Source organism: Salvelinus namaycush, chromosome 10 (assembly GCF_016432855.1).
Source record: "Salvelinus namaycush isolate Seneca chromosome 10, SaNama_1.0, whole genome shotgun sequence".
NCBI classification, from domain to species: domain Eukaryota; kingdom Metazoa; phylum Chordata; class Actinopteri; order Salmoniformes; family Salmonidae; genus Salvelinus; species Salvelinus namaycush.
This window is the reverse complement of record NC_052316.1, coordinates 18,452,899-18,475,457: the sequence shown is the minus strand read 5'-3', so window position 1 is coordinate 18,475,457 and position 22,559 is coordinate 18,452,899. Positions and strand designations below refer to the sequence as shown.

Sequence of the window (22,559 nt, the reverse complement as noted above, 5' to 3'; positions counted from 1 at the left end):
TCAAGTACAGACACTATTGAAGGCTATCAAATGCTTCTCAAAGATACCCTCTGGTGGTCAAACTAGCACTAACTAGCACTGGTACTAGCACTGGTACCAGTGGTTCACACTTAAATTACGTGCAATAGAATTCTGCGGCACCATGCAAGCTGCGCCGCAGTACGCTGCAACTTTTAAAGGACGAACCACTGTATGCGCTAGGAATGTGACCAATTGGCAATTTTTCTTAACGTTTAAACTGTTCCGTTAATCATAAAATACCACGTGAATTCACAATGTAGCTGTGCTGCTGCAAGCAACGTTTTGGGTCTCACGGGCGTCCCTTTCAGATGGTTAAGCATTGCACCTGTACTACCATTAGTGTACCTCCATTCCAGCTTGTAAAGTTTGCTTTAGCTTCTCCAAGTATTGCCTTACAGAACTTTGCTGCTGTCGCTTGCTTTTCTCTGCCAATTTTCCAACTGTTAACGACGATGACGTAGTGGTGGAGAGTCTAATCCAAAATAATTGATTCCTCAACTCCTTGCACATCGACTGACAGTGTTGACTCCTATTTCTAAGCTTCAGGAATCGACTCCTCAGATTCAGTATTTTTGAAATAGAGGAGACTGATTTATATACAGTGCCTTCACTCCCCTTGACTTTTTTCACATTTTGTTGTTACAGCTTGAATGTAAAAATAATTGAAATGAGATTTCTTGTCACTGGCCAACACAGTACCCGATCATGTCAAGTGGAATTATGTTTTTAGAAATGTTTACAAATTAATATAAAAATGAAAAGCTGACATTTCTAGAGTCAAGTATTCAACCTCTTTGTTACGGCAAGCCTAAAAATGTGCTTAACTAGTCACATAATCAGTTGCGTGGACTCACTCTGCAATAATAGTGTTTAACATGATTTTGAATGGATACTTTATCTCTGTACCCACACATACAATTATCTAAGGTCCTTCAGTCAAGCAGTGAATTTCAAACACAGATTCAACCACAAAAGACCAGGGAGGTTTTCCAATGCCTCCTAAAGAAGGGACCTTTTGGTAGATGGGTATACATAAACAAAGAAGCCATTGAATATCCCTTTTTAGCATGGCAAAGTTATTAATCACTCTTTGGATAATGTATCAATACACTCAGTCACTTCAAAGATACATGTGTCCTCCCTAATTCAGTTGCTGGAGAGAAACAGTTACAGAGTTGAATGGCTGTGATGGGAAAACTGGGGATGGATCAACAACATTGTAGTTACTCCACAATACTATATTTAAAAGAAGGATACAAATATTCCAAAATATGCATTGTGTTTGCGACAAGGCACTAAAGTAATACTGCAAAAAATGTTGCAAAGCAATTCACTTTTTGTTCCTGAATACAAAGTGTTATGTTTAGGGCAAATCCAATACATTACTGAGTACCACTCTCCATATTTTCAAGCATAGTGGTGGCTGCATTATTTAATGGGTATGCTTGTAATCGTTAAGGACTGGAGTTTTTCAGGATAAAAAAAAACGGGATGGAGCTAAGCACAGGCAAAATCCTAGACGAAAACCTGGTTCCGTCTGCTTTCCACCAGACACTGTGAGATGAATTCACCTTTCAGCAGGACAATAACCTAAAACACAAGGCCAAATCTACACTGGAGTTACTTACCAAGAAGACAGTGAATGTTCCTGATTGGCCTAGTTAGTGTTGACTTAAATCTACTTCAAAATCTATGGAAAGACCTGAAAAAAGGGTCTAGCAGTGATCAACAACTAATTGGACAAAGCTCGAAGAATTTTGAAAAGAATAGTGTTGCACAATCCAGGTGTGGAAAACCTTTACTTACCCAGAAAGACGCACAGCTGTAATCGCTGCCAAAGTGTTGACTCGGAGATGTGAATACTTATGTAAATTAGATATTTCATTTTCAATACCTTTGCAAAAATTTCTAAATACATGTTTCCACTTTGTCATTATGGGGTATTGTCTTTAGAAGGGTAAGAAATTAAGTTAATCCATTTTGAATTCAGGCTGTAACACAATAGGGATTAAGACGAGGGGTATGAATACTTTCTGAAGGGACTGTAAATGTACATCTAATCATTTGCCTATTTTTGTTCATATCTAATCAGGAATAGCCATATTTCCCACTGGGTAAAAGACTAGTGGGGTTTTGCAATCCCTCCTTGGGTTAATCTAATTGTGTTCCGACCGGCTAACTTCTCTTTCTGTAACTCAGAAAGAAACACACACTGAGCAAGCGAAACACATGCAGGCCGCTGGTGATGCTAATCAGGGTTAAGTGCGTTGCTCAAAGGCACATTGACAAATTTTCTCACCTTGCCGGCTATGGTATACGAACCAGCGAATTTTCCAGTGTCATGACGTGGCCCTTTCTGGGTATAGATCATGGCACCCCCCCTCACTCACTCACAGATTCTGTTATCTCAGGTCATAAATTCCTGGAGGAGACTCTCTTCCCCCTGGCCATGCAGAAAGAGACGCATAGAGAGAACAAAGGATTTCACATGGCGAACTCCTAAATCCCCAAAATGGGGATTTGATACAAAATGTCCACATGTGGGAATGGTCAGTAGACACTTAAGGGACGGGTATGACGATGTGTTTCATTTGGTGACCTCAGAGGACAGGAAACACGCATAACTTCTCTAGGGTAGGGGGCAGCATTTGGAATTTTGGATGAAAAGCATGCCAAAATTAAACTGCCAGCTACTCATCCCCAGAAGATAGGATATGCATATTATTAGTAGATTTGGATAGAAAACACTCTGAAGTTTCTAATACTGTTTGAATCATGTCTGTGAGTATAACAGAACTTATTTAGCAGGCGAAACCCCGAGGACAAACCATTCAGATTTTTTTGTTGTTGAGGTCACTCTCTTTTCAATGGATTTTCATTGGGAATCCAGATTTCTAAGGGACCTTCTTGCAGTTCCTACCGCTTCCACTGGATGTCAGTCTTTAGAAATTGGTTGAAGTTATTCCTTTGTGTAATGAAGAAGTACGGCCATCTTGAACGAGGGTCACTCGAAGTATCCTGTTTGTTAGAGGCGCGTGACCAGAAAGCTAGCTACAGTTTGTTTTAATCCTGTATTGAACACAGATCATCCCATCTTCAATTTTATCGATTATTTACGTTAAATACCTAAAGTTGTATTACAACTACAAGTAGTTTGGAATGTTTTGGCAAAGTTTACAGGTAACCTTTGAGATATTTTGTAGTCACGTTTCACAAGTTGGAACCGTTGTTTTTCTGGATCAAACGCGCCAAATAAACGGACATTTTGGATATATATAGACGGAATTAATCGAACAAAAGGACCATTTGTGACGTTTATGGGACATATTGGAGTGCCAAAAACAGAAGCTCGTCAAAGGTAAGGCATGAATTATGTTTTTATTTCTGCGTTTTGTGTCACGCCTGCAGGGTTGAAATATGCTTCTCTCTCTTTGTTTACTATGGTGCTAACTCAGATAATAGCATCGTTTGCTTTCGCCGAAAAGCCCATTTGAATTCTGATATGTTGGCTGGATTCACAACCAGTGTAGCTTTAATTTGGTATCTTTCATGTGTGATTTAATGAAAGTTAGATTTTTATAGTAATTTATTTGAATTTGGCACTGCATTTTCTCTGGCTTTTGGCCAAGTGAGACAGTAGCGTCCCGCCTAAACTCAGATTTTTGGATATAAATATGAACTTTACCGAACAAAACATACATGTATTGTGTAACATGAAGTCCTATGAGTGTCATCTGATGAAGATCATCAAAGGTTAGTGATTCATTTTATCTCTTTCTGCTTTTTGTTACTCCTCTCTTTGGCTGGAAAAATGGCTGTCTTTTTCTGTGACTTGGCTCTGACCTAACAATCGTTTGGTGTGGTTTTGTTGTAAAACCTTTTTGAAATTGGACACTGTGGCTGGATTTACAACAAGTGTATCTTTAAAATGGTGTAAAATACTTGTATGTTTGAGGAATTTAAATTATGGGATTTCTGTTTTGAATTTGGCGCCCTGCAGTTTCACTGGCTGTTGACGAGGTGGGACGCTAGGGTCCCACATACCCTAGAGAAGTTAACTATATCTCTGATTATGTACATTTCTCAATTATGGGGTTTGCATCTAATTCTTGTATAAAATGAATGAGTAAAGATGAAACTATTTGTGAAATGATATAAGGTGATGTTAAACCTTTAATGAAAGAGAATTGTATTCCCTTTGAAGTTTAACTAAGTCATTGGCCCTCCCCCGTGAGCACAGACATGATCTGGCGTCATTTACTATTGTTACGTCTAAAACCCCCTCCTGAGGAAATCCTCTTCAGACCACGCGTACCATAGACACCGAGGGGGCAAAGGTTGAGTTTAGACCACAAAACCCTCAGTATAAGCTAAGGTTGAAATGGTTGTTTAATTCCTAACCATACCACGTGGAGCATTGGCTACATGGCTGGAAATGGTTGACTATCGATCCCTACAGAATAAGAGCAAATCTTAGATTATAATTACTAGTCTGCAGCTAGAAATTTGTCAACCTGGGATGTGAAGACCGACAACCGCCGAAATACCTATTCTATGAGAACATTTCGGAATGGTACTCTGAAGTATCCATTCTAACCACAAAATACTCGGATGAACTCTCCAAAAGAAGGATTGACGATTCTAACAGATCACGACGACACAGTCGGCGTAAATATATATTGATTGCAACTATTCCCGAATGAGTGAGCGTTCATGTGCAAAGGATTAGCATTTCAATTAATATAATTATCAACTGTGTAGTGACTCCTTTTGTCTTTCCTGCCCTTTTCAGTCCACACCCACTTCCCTTTATCCACCAAGCCGTCATATCGGCTTAGCCCACTAGGGAACCTCCCCTATCATTTCCTTGTAACCCTAACATTTGTTTGTTTATGCATTTCTGTGATTGGTTAGTTAGTAAATAAATGATTAAACCAATTTGGTGTATGGATGATTTATAGTAAAGGCTAGGTTCGTGCAGATAACCAACAATTTACGACGTTTGGAATGAGACTAACGTGAGGTAAAGAATAATTCATTAATAAGAAGACTAATTGATCAGATATTAAAATATCGGAAGAGTTATATTAGGAAAATTATAACTTTTTAAATCGGAAGATTTTCCTTGGTGCCCCGACTTCCTAGTTAATTACATTTACATGATTAGTTTAATCACGTAATAATAATTACAGAGAATTGATTTGATAAAATAACTGTCTTTAATGATGCCAAAGACGATACCAGGGATTAGTTGCCGTGCTTTCGAGAACACAATCATAGCGAGCTAGCAAGGGACGGAGGGGAGGGGCACTGTATAGGCAGGTCGGCCAGCATGCAGAACCGTGCACTAGGCCTATCAGTTGACAATCAAAAGCTGTATCTCTCAATGGAATGCTGTATCGCACAATTTCTTGGCTTGCAATGTCTCGCAACTTCCGTAAAACAGGGGCTAGGATATTCTACACGCAACAGACCAAAGACTGAACACACACTCGCATCATTAGCAAAGCGAGAGAGCATGTGAATCAGTGTGACTGAGGAAAAGGGGGCATGCAGAAAGAACCATGTCTTGGTAATCTGTATCTTGCAATGTATTTGTCTTGCATGCCTCGCAAATTCACCAAAGAGGCGTAGGCCATGAATACTCCACCAAAATTAGCTACAGACTACTAACTTCTGGCATTGTCTGAATTCCCATCCACTCATAGGACAGCTAACTGGCAAATGTTATTGGCTGGCAATCTCAGCATTGAATTGTCCAGCCACATCTTATATGTCTGCATCATCAAATGCAAACCAAATACACCATAAAAGTGCTGTAAACAATGTCATAAACATAATGGACTGTACTCAAATGTTCTGTCCTGGTAAGGATGCTAAATTACTGCTTAGGAGAAGCCTGGATGTTTCGACTGAAAGACTAGTCTGTCTAGCCCTAAATCATATCGAGAACATTCTGTCAGTATAACATAACCTTATCGTCCCTTAACATCACTGTTGAAGCAAAGAATAGGAAATGATATGTCCCAACTTGTACTGTATACTTTCGATCTGAATAAAGATATTACTAAATTATTGTGGAATACTGTTACAGTAAATGTGGGTGACGCTTTCCGCCATCCACCATTCCTTCCGTGTTTCTGACCTGTTGTCATCTTTCCCCTGTTCCTCCCTCAGTCCAACGCACTGCTGGTGCGCGAGGTGGACGTGGAGAAGGTGTGTTCTTTTGAACAGCCCTACATCAGTGCAATAAAGATGCTGTGGACAGACCCTGGCATCCAGGAGGCCTATGACCGTAGGCGTGAATATCAGCTTTCGGACTCCACCAAATAGTAAGTCTACTCCTGGCATACACACAGCTGCTACAGTGGTTTGAGAAGAGTTAGAACGAGAGAGATTGAAAATGTTTTTATTTATTTTTAAGTTGAGTTATCACAGTAGTGAATATCATCTGTCTGATAAATACAGTGCCTTGCAAAAGTATTCACCCCCTTGGCGGTTTTCCTCTTGTATTACAAACTGTAATTTGAATGGATTTTTATTTGGATTTTATGTAATGGACATATACAAAATAGTTCAAATTGGTGAAGTGAAATGACAATAAAAAAAAAAAAAAAATGAAAAGTGTTGCGTGCATATTTATTCACCCCCTTTGCTATGAAGCCCCTAAATAAGATCTGGTGCAACCAATTACCTTCAGAAGTCACATAATTAGTTAGATTGTACACAGGTGGACTTTATTTAAGTGTCACATGATCTCAGTATATATACACCAGTTCCGAAAGGCCCCATAGTCTGCAACACCACCAAGCAAGGGGCACCACCAAGCAAGGGGCACCACCAAGCAAGGGGCACCACCAAGCAAGGGGCACCACCAAGCAAGCGGCACCCATGAAGATCAAGGACCTCTCCAAAACAGGTCAGGGACAAAGTTGTGGAGAAGTACAGATCAGGGTTGGGCTATAAAAAATCTCAAACTTTGAACATCCCACGGCGCACCATTAAATATTAAAAAATGGAAAGAATATGGCAACACAATAAACCTGCCAAGTGAGGGTTGCCCACAAACTCACAGACCAGGCAAGGATGGCATTAATCAGAGGCAACAAAGAGACCAAAGATAACCCTGAAGGAGCTGCAAAGCTCCACAGTGGAGATTGGTTTTTCTGTCCATAGGACCACTTTAAGCTGTACACTCCACAGAGCTGGGCTTTACGGAAGAGTGGCCAGAAAAAAAGCAATTTATTAAACAAAAAAAATAAGCAAACACGTTTGGTGTTTGCCAAAAGGCTTGTGGGAGACTCCCCAAACAACATATGGAAGAAGGTACTCTGGTCAGAAGAAACAAAAATGTAGCTTTTTGCCCATAAAGGAAAACGCTATGTCTGGTGCAGACCCAACACCTCTCATCACCCTGAGAACACCATCCCCACAGTGAAGCATGGTGGTGGCACCAGCATGCTGTGGGGATGTTTTTCATTGGCAGGGACTGGGAAACTGGTCAGAATTGAAGGAATGATGGATGGCGTTAAATACATGGAAAATCTTGAGGGAAACCTGTTTGTCTTCCAGAGATTTGAGACTGGGACGGAGGTTCGCCTTCCAGCAGGACAATGACCCTAAGCATACTGCTAAAGCAACACTTGAGTGGTTTAAGGGGAAACATTTAAATGTCTTGGAATGGCCTTGTTAAAGCCCAGACTTCCATCCAATTTAGAATCTGTGGTATGATTTTAAAGATTACTGTACACCAGCAGAACCCATCCAACTTGAAGGATCTGGAGCAGTTTTGCCTTGAAGAATGAGCAAAAATCCCAGTGGCTAGATGTGCCAAGCTTATAGAGACATACCCCAAGAGACTTGCAGCTGTAATTGGTGCAAAAGGTGACTCTACAATGTATTGACTTTAGGGGGTTAATAGTTATGCACACAAGTTTTCTGTGTTTTTGTCTCATTTCTTGCTTATTTCTCAAGAAAAAATATTTTGCGTCTTCAAAGTGTTGTGTAAATCAAATGATACAACCCCCCCAAAAAATATATTTTAATTTCAGGTTGTAAGGCAACAAAATAGGAAAAATGCCAAGGGGGGTGAATACTTTCGCAAGCCACTGTAGTGGGTCGAGAAATTGAAAGTGAGGGAGACAGAAAAACAATGAGAGATGGAAAGAGAGAACAGACGGCAACATTTCTCATCCTGCTCCACCTTAGTTCTATTTGAACTAACCTATGGAGGCCCAAGTGCCATGTTTGTTATGTAGATGTAGGTCAGGATTTATTCAGCCCTAAAAGGCAAAGTAAGTAAAATGACTCACAGTCAATGTAGTGATTAGACTACTCTATATTTGTATGACTCTGAAAATGTTATCAGGAGTCAGGACTGTAAAAATGAACCCAAATGTTTTTTTACAAGTACCATTTTAGGATGTTATGTTACTTGACCCTAAAGACGTGTGATTTAACTGTCATGTTTTTAGCTACTAGTCATCTTCCGTTTAACATTTTCTCCCCAAACTACGATTAGTGGTGATTGTTACAAACCAAAACTGCCTATTGTTAGTTCATGGAGGAGTACATTACCTGCCAGGTTACTTGATAGTGTTATCAGGTCTTGTCTTTATTCAGCTTCATCACACTGTGAACTATGAACCTGAGTGCCAATCTGTCTGCTCTAGCCACCTTAATGTTGTTATGGCAAGGCAGCCATGTAGCCTTGTTGAATGCAGAAACGGTCTGGCACCTAGGCTTGTGTGAAGTATTATAGCTACTAACACAGTTTGTTTAGAAATGTATGTGTACAGTGCATACGGAAGTATTCAGACCCCTTGACTTTTTCCGCATTTTGTTACGTTACAGCCTTAATCTAAAATGGATTTAAAAAATGTTTCTCATTAATCTATACACAATACCCCATAATGACAACGCAAAAACGTGTTTTTAGAAGTTTTTGCAAATATAAATTAAAAAAAATGAAATATAACATTTACATAAGTATTCAGACCCTTTACTAAGTACTTTATTGAAGCACCTTGGGCAGCGATTACAGCCTTGAGTCTTCTTGGGTATGATGCTACAAGCTTTGCACATATGTATTTGGGGAGTTACTCCCATTCTTCTCTGTAGATTCTCTTAAGCTCTGTCAGGTTTGATGTGGAGCGTTGCTACACGGCTCTTTTCAGGTCTCTCCAGAGATGTTAGATCGGGTTCAAATCCGGGCTCTGGCTGGGCAACTCAAGGACATTGAGAGACTTGTCCCAAAGCCACTCCTGTGTTGTCTTGGCTGTGTGCTTAGGGTCATTGACTTGTTGGAAGATTAACCTTCTCCCTAGTCTGAGGTCCTGAGTGCTCTGGAGTAAGTTTTCATCAAGGATCTTTCTACTTCCCTCAATCCTGACAAGTCTCCCAGTCCCTGCTGCTGAAAAACATCCCCACAACATGCTGCCACCACCATGCTACACCGTAGGGATGGTGACAGGTTTCCTCCAGACGTGGCGCTTAGGGTTCAATCTTGGTTTCATCAACCAGAGAATCTTGTTTTCTCATGGTCTGAGAGCCTTTAGGTGCCTTTTTTCAAACTCCAAGTGGGCTGTTGTGCTGTTTACTTAGGAGTCGCTTCCATCTGGCCACTCTACCATAAAGGCCTGTTTTGGTGGAGTGCTGCAGTGATGGTTGTCCTTCTGGAAGGCTCTTCCATCTCCACAGAGGAACTCTGTCAGTGACCATCGGGTTATTGGTCACCTCCCTGACCAATGCCCTTCTCAAACGATTGCTCAGTTTGGCCGGGTGGCCAAAGAGTCTTGGTGGTTCCAAACTTCTTCCATTTAAGATTGGAGGCCACTGTTCTTGTGGACCTTTAATGCTGCAGACATTTTTGGTACCCTTCCCCAGACCTGTTCCTCGACACAATCCTGTCTCAGAGCTCTACAGGACAATTCCTTCGACCTTATGGCTTGGTTTTTGCTCTGACATGCACTGTCAGCTGTGGGACCTTTATAAAGACAGGTGTGTGCGCCTTTCCAAATTATGTCCAATCAATTGAATTTACCGCAGGTGGACTCAAAGTTGTATAAACATCCCAAGGATGATCACTGGAAACAGGATGCACATGAGCTCAATTTCGAGTCTCATAGCAAAGGGTCTGAATACTTATGTAAAGGTATTTCTGTTTTTTATTTTTAATACATTTGCCAAAATTTCTAAACCAGTTTTCGCTTAGTTATTATGGGGAATTGTGTGTATATTGAGGAAAATGTGTAATTTCATTCATTTTAGAATAAGGCTGTAATGTAACAAAATGTGGAAAAAGTCTGAATTTGCTGTGTGTAGTTCTGTGTGCATGAGAAAGAGATGGTGTGTATGCCTGTTTGTATGCATGTGTGCAGGTGATTTGTGCAGCATCAGGCACACACGTGTGATGTGTCCCACTTCATTCCACAGTTACCTTACCGATTTAGAGCGAATAGTGACCGCGGGGTACGTGCCCACTCAGCAGGATGTCCTGCGGGTTCGAGTGCCCACTACTGGCATCATTGAGTACCCTTTTGACCTGGAGAATGTAATCTTCAGGTACTGGTGTGAAGTGCTGCCTCTACCTCGCCACTGTACTGTCTACACCGCCTGCCACTGCTGCTGGCTGCACAGCCCTGGGTCATGGTAGCACACTCTCTGAGACTCCTAACTCACGATCAGCAGCTCTGAGGCTGTCTGAGGACAGAGAACAAATCACAACTACAACCAAAAATTGAGAAAGATGGGAGGGTCTTTAGTCCAGGTCTTATTGGACATCCGGACTGCCTCAATTTGAACCCAATAGAATTAAGGTGCAAAGGGTTCTGGTAAAATCTGTACTAACATTCTGAGATGGTGGGTGCTAGAGGTGGCAGCTGAAGTGTCAACCCCCAGGGCTCTCAGGAATGGGTTCTCCCGTCATGCTTCACTCTCTCTTTTTTGTCGATCCTGCCTTTCTCTCTCTCCCCGTCTCTAGCTATCTAAGCGATCTGGATCGTATTGCCGAACCAAACTATCTACCAACCCAACAAGATGTGCTTAGGGTTCGCATCCCCACCACAGGGATCATTGAATACCCTTTCGACTTGCAAAGCATCATTTTCAGGTAGAAAGACATTCACACTTTTACTAACTCCCCTACCTACCTAAGTGTTTTGTTTTCCTGATGAAATAACTAATTGTTTCAATATTCATGTTGACTGCGTTGTGTGATCACATCTGAGAACATTGACCACTCTATGTGCTATTGATTGTATGACTGGAGATCATCCTCTCCCTCACAAGATCAACATAAACAAATATGACCTGCTGCTTCATTTCATTCCTCAATGTTGCTTTGATCTCCAGTTTTTACCCTCCCATCATAGTCTCAGGCCCATCAAGTCTTCTCAACTGTTGCTATGTGATCCTCAAGATGTACACTGAATGACACCTCAGCCCCTTGCTTTGAATGGTACAATACTGGATGAAGTAGAATGATGAGCTAAATGTCAGCTAGTCATCTGAAGCATTAGTCATAAAAGGGATGTTGAGAAACCGTTTACTCCAGGACTGTAACTAGTCTGCTATCAATATGACAACCAGCCATTCTGCCTATTACTGTCGTCTGGGCCAGGACAGAAAAGTAGAGGGGAGGTGGGAGTCCTCCTGGATGTGGCCAGGGGAAGAGACAAATCACTGGGCACCATGGTGTAGATTGTCTCCCTCCTCCTCAAAGAGAATGACGTTGAGGAGATTGAGAGATGGATCCGGTGAACGGGAGCGATTTACAAAAGTGTGCAAATCAATAGGAAGCCAGCATGTTAGCCCCTCCTACATGCGCGGCAGCGCTAGAAATAACTCCCAGGCTCAGAATGAGGTTGGACTCAAGATCTCCATCCTACTGCTGCTACTGGATGGATGATTAGGCTGGGAATCACTACAGCAGTATTTAAGGACATGCAGCATATATCATAAAATATTAGAGATATTCAGGATTGGAGAGAGAACCCAGAGAATTTGCAATTAAATGTCATTGAGAATATTTAGCTAGTCAGATCGGTAGAGACTTGTGATGTAAGGAGCCCCTCTCCACCCCAACCCCTTGTGCGAGTGAGGGGGTGTGACACGCTACTTGCAGCAGCTGCACAAGGCAGGCGTTCATGAGGACAAACATGCATGTCTTTTGCGTTTGGCTGCAGCCCTTCCCTCTCTTAATTGCCTTTTGAAGTGGTTGAGTGTCATTTCTCTGGGCTCATCCTCCATAGGAGAGCTTATCCTGCTAAGTAGGTCACTCATCCCTGCTACAGGAAAGGAGGTCAGCTGACGTGAAGGAGCTTAATTTTAGGCAGGCGCTCCTAGAGGCCCCCATTTATCAACGCCCCTCTTCTCACTTTGCAGCAGCGCCAGCCAGGGACAGACGGACGTAGAAAGAAACAAAGCCCTGATCCTCCTCTAATAACATGAATATTGGCTAATAGATCTCTCCCATCAACAAAATCATTGCTGGAAAACAGGATTTCTGAATTGATGGATCAGATTATTTATGGATGCAAAATTCAATCACATCCATGAAAGTAATGTTTGGAAAACAAGTAGCGGAATTCCCAAATCCTTGCCTTCACTCTGTACTCCTGCTTGATCTGTGACGAGGGATCATGGCAGCCATCAGAGGTGCCCTCTGCTTTCCCACTTTTTCCGTCTCTATATTCTTTCCTTCCACATCTGTATCCTCTCCATCTCCCCTCTTATCCCCTCTCCTCGCCGCTGGCCTACCTCCCCACACTGCTGCTAGGCTTGTGCTCTGAATCTGAACAGTCACTGGCTGACTAGGTGCTGCTTCCAAGCGGGTGAATTCCTTGCCGATCTGGCCTCAATGGCACATCTGCATCCACTTAGCTGGGAATGGGCTGGAAGAGGGATATGGCTCTGCACAGTGCACATTTTTCTCTTTCCTTTTTGGTTCAACTTGGGCCATTTAACCCCTCCATGCACCTTTGATTTACTGTACTGCATGTTACATCAGTGCATAAGAAGTTATCAAACTGAATTGTTATTGAGTCGAGTTATTGACAGGATAATGCATGTTATATGTACAGTATATTTAATTCTCACATGTTAACATATAACTGCCCAACTGACAATCCTGAGGCCTCATTTATAAACCTTGCATCCATACAAAATATACCCCAAAATGTGCATGCGCCAGTTTTCATGCAGAAGTTGGCATTTATTTTAAAAAAAATACTTGACATGAATGTGCTCACCTCCCCGCAAACTTTAGGCCACTTTAGACCAAGCACATCTGCTAGTGGTGTAAGTATTTTGTGCAAATTGGGGATATGACGAGAAGCTTATTCATAGAAACAGATTAACAAGAATGCAACCATTCTTGTTTCAGATTTATTTTTGTCTAAAATAATTAGACATAGGAATCTTTAAAAAAAAATGTAATCAATTCATAACCATTGCAGAATAGTTCTCACCTTTTCTGGTAGTGATGGGTTTATGTTCCTGAAGGAGCTCTGGTAGTGATGGGTTTATGTTCCTGAAGGAGCTCTGGTAGTGATGGGTTTATGTTCCTGAAGGAGCTCTGGTAGTGATGGGTTTATGTTCCTGAAGGAGCTCTGGTAGTGATGGGTTTATGTTCCCGAAGGAGCCATAAAACAAATGACCATGTGCATCTCATTTAATTGGACCTCTAGTATCTAGTAAATAGATAGGCTGACAATATGCATTTCAAGTTTTACAATATCATAGGCAGTGCGGTTTATAATACCGGTATACAGTTGAATTTAACAGCTGATATTTTACATTGAAGGACTGTTTCAAGTTTGTCACACGCTCAAGTACATTGAAATGCATTTCTTGCTTGCTCTTTCCCAGAAATGCAGTAATGAATAGCAGTAGTAGGCCTATTATTAAAAAATGTGGAACAAAAACACGCGAAATACATCGAACTACTGTAAGTAATGTATTTATTATTATTTATTTTTTTAATTGTAGCCTGCCCTACAATGTTTCAGAATTCGCGGGCAGTCCATCATATATTAAGGTTGCAAATGCAAAACATTTTTTAATTCAAACGTTCTGCTGACAAGTCCACAACAATTTGCCATTGTTTTCTCATTAAGAAATGGAGACAGTCCATTTCTAGATACAGCAAATTACTTATAAAAATTGAAACATTCTGCCAAGCCAGTAAATAGGCTTTTGTAAAATATTTGACACTATGGATAAGCTACAGTATTGCTGTGCGATATGAGCACGACATCATTGCCTATTTAATCTGAGTTTATACAAAGGCAGTACTTTGAAACCCAATCTATTGATAAACAAAATATTGAACAACATTTTGTATTTTGCATGCTATGGCCTAATGCCAATAGTTCCAAATTATACAGCAAATCAAGGGCATTATTTTCACCATAAATGGTGAATGGATGTGTTTTCTAGGCATGGTTTCAATGCTTGTTCACGCGCAAACAGTTTTACAACAGGAAATGCGTATGTATGGCGTGCGTTAAGTTTATAGAAATCAATATTTTTGTACATTTTGTGTGAAATATATGCAACCGTTATAAATGAGGGCTCTGACCAGAAAGGAACATAATGTTCACATGGTCATGTTTTCCAAATAGCCATGTGTTTGAATGCTTCTTTGCACTGTTGTTTTTTTGCATTATAAGTGCTGTTCTCAACTGTACCTAAAATGCAGTAATTCCAAATGTAACAATCCTTTTAATTCCCTGATATCCATTATATGTTTGCTTTGTATGACAGTTAGCCATCCTCATTGCAAGATGTTGGGCATTATGAATCCTAAAAGATAACAGGACTAACTTAGTCTCCTTTACTTTGACCAATTGATTTAGTTAGATGCCGTAGTTCCCACCAATTTCTTTTTTTACATGGCATCAAAGCCTGAATTGAGCCTAATTTTGTATAATTCTCTGCCCTTCTCTCCATCCTCCTGTCCAATCAGGATGGTGGATGTAGGGGGTCAGAGGTCAGAGAGGAGGAAGTGGATCCACTGCTTTGAGAACGTCACGTCCATCATGTTCCTGGTGGCCCTCAGCGAGTATGACCAGGTCTTGGTGGAGTCTGACAACGAGGTGAGATGGAACGCGCACACACATTTCTTTAATGATCATAGATGAATTCTGACTAATTTGAGGATGTGTCTGGCTATGTTGATACAGCATCTCAAGAGGGACAAACAGTAATATTGCCGCTTTTTTTGTCGTTCATCAAGCAAATGTATTTTAAGGTAGTATGAGAGCACAGACGTTCACTTCGCCTAGCAGAGTTCTGATGAGAGCTAAACGAACCTACAGTACCAGTCAAAGTTTTGGAGACACCTACCCATTCCAGGGTGTTTCGTTATTCTACAATGTAGAAAATAATTGCCTGGAAGTGTGTTGGGTCATTGTCCTGTTGAAAAACAAATGATAGTCCCTCTAAACTCATCAGACAAAAGGACAGATTCCCACTGGTCTAATGTCTATTACTTGTGTTTCTTGACCCAAGCAAGTCTCTTCTTATTATTGGTGGCCTTTAGTTGTGATTTCTTTGCAGAAATCCGACCACGAAGGCCTGATTCACCCAGTCTCCTCTGAACAGTTGATGTTGAGATGTGACTGTTACTTGAACTCTGAAGCATTTATTTGGGCTGCAATTTCGGAGGCTGGTAACTCTAATGAACTTATCCTCTGCAACAGAGGTAATTCTGGGTCTTCCTTTCCTGTGGCGGTCCTCATTAGAGTCCGTTTCATCATAGCGTTTGATGGTTTTTGCGACTGCACTTGAAGAAACTTTAAAAGATCTTGAAATTTTCCAGATTGACTGACCATGTCTCAAAGTAATGATGGACTGTCGTTTCTCTTTGCTTATTTTTGCTGGTCTTGCCATAACATGGACTTGGTCTTTTACCAAATAGGGCTATCTTCTGTATACCCATCCCTACCTTGTCACAACACAACTGATTGTCTCAAACGCATTAAGAAGGAAAGAAGTTCCACAAATGAACTTTTAACAAGGCACACTTGTTAATTGAAATGCATTCCAGGTGACTACCTCATGAAGCTAGTTGAGAGAATGCCAAGAGTGTACAAAGCTGTCGTCAAGGCAAAGGGTGGCTACTTTGTAGAATCTCAAATATAAAATATATTTTGATTTGTTAAACACATGATTCCATATGTGTTATTTCATAGTTTTGATGTCTTCACTATTATTCTACAATGTAGAAAATAGAAAAACTATGATATGATCAGGCTGTTTAGTCATCGGAGGGAGCTGGTTTGGAACAACAAACGAGTTTCATACAGCAATGGGCTACATTGCCAGGCAGAGCAAAGCGGAGTATCAGGTAGGGTAGAGACATCCACACCCTCGTGCTCTGCTCTCAACACTGGATCTAGCTGGTCTGACAGTAAACATGTCACAGGAGCAGCAGAGCAGGCCCTCCTCCTTACACATAGACTGGATGCGTTTCTCTGCTAGGGAGAATGTGATTAAATAATGGTGCCAAAGATCTGCTCTCACAGACTTAAACTCACACAGTTAATGCACAGTTAACCCTAAGATTGCACATTACTCCACCAATTATGCATTTTTCAACTCTATATTTCTTGAACTTTTTGGAGAATGGGAGTAATAAATCTAATCACCACCCCACCTTTATTTCCTATAAATGGCACCTATAATGCAGTATTCATTGTCACTAGTGGAGGTTAGATCTGAAGGATTTGTTGCCATAGAAATGTACCTGGCTAAAAGGTGAGCCACTTTCGTGGTACCGGTTATCCGAAGTTGTTTTCAGAGTTGACCGAAGTTACCTTGCTAACTCCTCAAACTAAATTCCTATTATAGGGCTCTGAACTAACCACTTAGGCCCAACTTCATTTATGAAATCAGATTCCCTCCTGCCAAAGATTGTCATCATCCCCTTCATTTGAGGAAGATGACTGTTTAAATATAATCAAATGTTTTTGGGGGGATTAAAATATCTATCATATTAGGCATTTAGTAATGACCGAATGCATTTGAAACGTGCACAGTAAAACTTTTCTTTGACTTAATACAGTTCTTTTATCCATAGGAGTGGATACAAATGTGCTTGTATACACCAAATCACACAAGACTCCATGACGATAAGTAATAAAATAAAGACAGCACTTCTAAAAGCTGACGATAAGTAATAAAATAAAGGCCGCACTTCTAAAAGCCTGTTTCACACCATATAGCCTGCTGAATTTGCAAGATAACTTTCATTTTGATTTTGGCACAAATGGAAAAAGTGGCACTGACTTGCCCATGGCGTGATTATTTTTAGCATTTTCTCCAGTGTTGCCAACTTAGCGACTTTGTCGCTATATTTAGCAAGTATTCAGACCCCTCTAGCGACAAAGTGTCTCTTGGGTCACTTTTGCTGGTCCCAAGCCTGGATAAAGGAGGAGGGTTGGAATTGTGACATTAAAAAAAACAAGAATCGACAGAAGAAAGTACGTATGTAGGGTGTTTTTTACTCACTTTTTGTCTCTCCCACGATGTTATTCCTCTCTCCTACAGCGTCCATCACAATTACATGCACATGGCCAATTATGCAAATTAGCTGATGACGTCATTAGCGACTTCTAGCAACTTTTAGGACAGCCAATAGCTTCTTTCCTTACTGAGGAGTTGGCAACCCTGATTGTTACAATGGAGAGTTTGGCTTTCAACTAGCCATGTGCGACATGCACGCACAGTTAAAAGCCTGCTAGAGTTAGCGGCAGGCAGATGAGCAATGTCCACCGTCCTGACCTGGAATGTGAAGCTAACTGAAGCTGTCTAGCTTTATAAAAGCCTGAGTAGTTCTCGCTTGCTTCGTAGTATACCTATACCACTTAGAAGTTGTTTCTGATGAACACACGAGTTCCACTACCAGTAACCGTTGACAACCAGTCAGGAGGAGAAGAAAAATCTGTTGGAAGTGGAAACCAAGTGATCTAACTACCGAAGTTGTCCGGTGAGTGTAATTTATTAATTAAAAATTCCAATAAACTTTAAATTGCATTAGCTAATTTATGCCTAGTTAGCAATATGTATATTATGTTTTTTAGGGTAGAGTGAAACACATTTTGTTGCTTTATCAGTTTCAATGAGTCAGAGCCGCTGGCTGGCTAGCTAGCTAACATTAGCTAGCTAACATTAGCTATCATATTTTTGCGCAGTTAATGTAATAGCCCGCTAGCTAACTAATGATTTGTTGGATTTTTTAAACACTTGTATTTTTAGGTGAAGATGTTGATTTCTTTTAATACCAATATGCATGTCAATATGCTAGCATCACAGTTCAGTAGTGTTAGCATGTTAGCTAGCACAAAAGCTAAGGTAGCAACAATATAAGCTGACTTGATATCAAAACAAAACTTAATTTTTGCAGAATACCCTTCCCCTATCCTGTGGTGTTGGAAGAGAATGCATCAACACCCAGGAAATGTTTGTGGTGCTCTCACTCGTAACACCATTTGTTTGTGATGAATGAGTGTATTGTCTTGAAGCTTGATAAGGTAAGCAAATGCAAGTACTTTTCAAAAGAAATGTACTAGTAGCTCGCTCATGTTGATCGCTGTTCCTCTTTCTTTCTAGAAGCAGTCAGTTAGATTGAGGCCTTCAATTAAACTGAGGACAGAGAAATGTGTGCACCAGGTCAAGACTTGTTTCATGCATGGCCTTGATATAAGTTAATAATTCATTTTGGGAAAATGTGAATTGCCATATTAGGCATAACTCAATGTTATGTTTTCTTCTGACCAAGCCTTGTACATCTGAGTCAGGAAGAAGACCACTGGTTCTTGATGAAGTCCCCAGTCTAGAATAAAGATCTTAATTAGTTTAGTTTACATCAATTGTGTTGAGGCTTGGCTGGAGAAAAATCTCATACTGTAGCTGTCTAGGAACATTTGGCCACACATTTAAAAGGTAGATTTGGTAGGCCTAAGTCCCAGTTTATGCTAGCTACATCGTTTGTTTATATAGCAGAAGGCAGAAACATTTTCCTTGCTGAAAACAAATATAAAATGCCAGTTTCAGTGAGAAGCATAGCAACATCAAGGCAATTTTGTAACAGCTTACCTGTTTTTCCAATGCCAAAACTGTCCGTTAGCCCGCTGACTCTACCTTTAAAGATGCCAAAATAGAGAGAACATCTTTCAAAGTCTTAATGTTTTGTGTTTTCATTGCATGCGTTCAACAATTGGACAAAGGACTTCTCCAAAGTTCACTCAAAAAGGAAATAGAACTGGGTTTGATTTTGTTTGTTTTCGTTATTTATATTCTGTTCATTCTCTTTTAAACTTCTACTGGTTGAATGCTCATTGCTCACTTATCACTTGGTTTATGTAAATTCTGTAGTTGCCCCTTTAAACATCCTACGGTTAACATACCCATAGTGTTCACATTTGTCTCATGTAAATGTTGTAGCTACATAAAAAGATTAAATAAACAATTTGGGAAATATTCGGTCTTTCCTCTTCATTTACATTCTGATGATTTCAAGGTTAATATTGTACCATTGGAAACCAAGTGATCTAACTACCGAAGTTGTCCGGTGAGTGTAATTTATTAAAATTTCCAATAAACTTTAAATTGCATTAGCTAATTTATGCCTAGTTAGCAATATGTATGTTATGTTTTTTAGGATAGAGTAAAACACATTTTGTTGCTTTATCAGTTTCAATGAGTCAGAGCCGCTGGCTGGCTAGCTAGCTAACATTAGCTATCATATTTTTGCGCAGTTAATGTAATAGCCCGCTAGCTAACTAATGATTTGTTGGATTTTTTAAACACTTGTATTTTTAGGTGAAGATGTTGCTTTCTTTTAATACTAATGTTAATAATGTTTTCATTGTAAGATGGAAAAAGTTGTATTGGATAAATTATCTGTTGAAAGGATACTTCAGGATTTAGGCATTGAGGAATACTTCGGGATTTAGGCATTCAGGAATACTTCGGGATTTGGCATTGAGGCCCTTTATCTACTTCCCCAGAGTCAGATGAACTTGTGGATACCAATTATATGTCTGTGTCAAGAATAAAGGAAGCTAATGGTAGTTTTGCGAGTCAATGCTAACTAGCGTTAGTGCAATGACTGGAAGGCTATGGTATCTGCTAGCATGCCGTAGACTTCGTCATTATGCTAATGATAGTTAGCAATTGCACTAGCGCTATGTAGCAACTTCCTTCAAACTGCACGCAGAGACATAAATGGTATCCATGAGTTCGTCTGACTTGGGAAGTAGATAAAGAGCCTCATTGCTAAAATCCAGATGTATCCCTTTAACTAAACATGTATTCAATGTATTTTCTCTGTGGGAAGCAAGTTCATTTAAAGTTATATATGTGATTTGGTTTATGTAGATCAGACATTGTAATATTGTTGATACTCAAAGTAACTAAAAACCTGATCTAATTTGCATATTCATAATCAGTTTTCAGAAAATTTGCAGCAAAATGTTTGCCACAAATTTCACAATTGTTTGCCAGAAGTTCACAAGTTGCCTCAAATTTTCTGCAAGTTTCTCACAAAACTAATTTGCATGTGAAAATTTGCAAATTGGCCAAACATTTGCCACAACTGTTTGCCAGAAGCCTGTTTTTTCAGAAAGGGTATGAATGTTCCACTTGACAGTATCATAACATTTTTATTGAGCAGTCATGCATTTCAAATGACACTGAATTGAGTGATATGCAGGCTGGATCCACTTTAATGTGGTGAAAGATGGACTGTTTTGTTTGAGCTGCCATTGAAGATGCACTCCGAGATCTTAATCACAACAAGTTGGACATAACATTTCATACGAATTGAACGTAACATATATGAAATGGATGACCTACAGTACTACACAATGTGATGTAGTACACACAAAAGAGGGATGTTTTGGCATCCTGAGCACCATTTTCAAAACTATTGACTGAAATTATTTTTAAAAGTTCTGGCGCATCCGGATAAATCAACCAGTGTCTGAGACTATATATATATATACCAAAGTATGTGGACACCCCTTCAAATGAGTTGATTGGGCTATTTCAGCCATACCCGTTGCTGACAGGTGTATAAAATGAGCACACAACCTTGCAATCTCCATAGACAAACATTGTCAGTAGAATGGCCTTACTGAAGAGCTCAGTGACTGTCAACGTGGCACCTTTCCAACAAGTCAGTCAAATTTTTGCCCTGCTAGAGCTGCCCTGGTCAACTGTAAGTGCTGTTATTGTGAAGTGAAAACGTCTAGGAGCAACAACAGGTCAGCTGCAAAGTGGTAGGCCACACAAGCTCACAGAACAAGACTGCCGAGTGTGGAAGTACGTAGCCCGTAAAAATCGTCAGTTCGTCGGCAGCTTCATCAAAAGGGTTTCTATGGCCAAGCAGCCGCACACAAGCCTAAGCTCAGCATGCGCAATGCCAAGTGTCCGCTGGAGTGGTGTAAAGCTCGCTGCCATTGGACTCAGGAGCAGTGGTAACGCGTTCTCTGAAGTGATGAATCACGCTTTACCATCTGGCAGTCCGACGGACGAATCTGGGTTTGGTGGATGCCAGGAGAAAGCTACCTACCCGTATGCATAGTGCCAACTGTAAAGTTTGGTGGAGGAGGAATAATGGTCTGGGGCTGTTTTTCATGGTTCGGGCTAGGCCCCTTAGTTCCAGTGAAGGGAAATCTTAACGCTGCAGCATAAAATGACAGTCTAGACGATTCTTCCAACTTTGTGGCAACAGTTTGGGGAAGGCCCTTTCCTGTTTCAGCATGACAATGCCCCCGTGCACAAAGCGAGGTCCATGTAGAAACGGTTTATTGAGATTGATGTGAAAAACTTGACTGGCCTGCACAGAGCCCTGACCTCAACCCTTTCGAACACCTTTGGGATGAATTGCAAGCCAGGCCTAATCGCCCAACATCAGTGCCCAACCTCACTAATGTTCTTGTGGCTGAATGAAAGCAAGTCCCCCGCATCAACTTTCCAACATCTAGTGGAAACCCTTCCCAGAGGACTGGAGGCTGTTATAGCCGCAAATGGGGGACCAACTTCGTATTAATGCCCATGATTTTGGAATGAGACGTTCGACGAGCACATACTTTTGGTCGTGTAGTGTATGCGCTCATAAATTACATAAACGCATCCATATGTGGATTCTGGATACTGAAATAGTGGTATGCAAGGGCAGTTGTTGCACATTTTCACAATGGAAAAAATGCTAGGCCAAGCTGGAATAATTTCTCTGACAGAAGGATTGTTTCTTTATAGGAAAATATAATTTACTGTCAAGTTTTAGGGCCAATGGATGACATTGGAAGGAATAAATTGGTTGATTTTAGAGAAACAAAATGCTAATGATTAGCATATTTTCAAATTCTTTTGCATGACGTAGAAGAAAAACATATGTTTGTTTTTCATTAAAACATGTCTGATTGGTCTCATTTATCATGTTGGTCAGTATTTGTCCACACATTTTTATATAACAAGTAAAAAGCCCTCATTGTGCAAATGTGTAGGTTCCAGAGGTTGTACATCTG

At 40.5% G+C, this 22,559-nt stretch overlaps 1 protein-coding gene across 2 annotated transcripts in view; it reads left to right on the top strand.

Annotated features, from left to right (window-relative positions):
• The window catches only part of LOC120054794 (guanine nucleotide-binding protein subunit alpha-11-like), a 75,209-nt gene that overhangs the window by 42,525 nt on the left and 10,125 nt on the right, over nucleotides 1-22,559 (top strand). The window contains exons 3-5 of one of the 2 annotated variants that reach the window (XM_039002420.1): nucleotides 6,199-6,353; nucleotides 11,003-11,131; nucleotides 14,990-15,119. In XM_039002420.1, coding sequence (XP_038858348.1) covers nucleotides 6,199-6,353; nucleotides 11,003-11,131; nucleotides 14,990-15,119 — 414 coding nt within the window. Of the gene's footprint in view, nucleotides 1-6,198; nucleotides 6,354-10,455; nucleotides 10,585-11,002; nucleotides 11,132-14,989; nucleotides 15,120-22,559 lie in introns of both variants that reach the window. The other variant, XM_039002421.1, reaches the window with a different exon arrangement.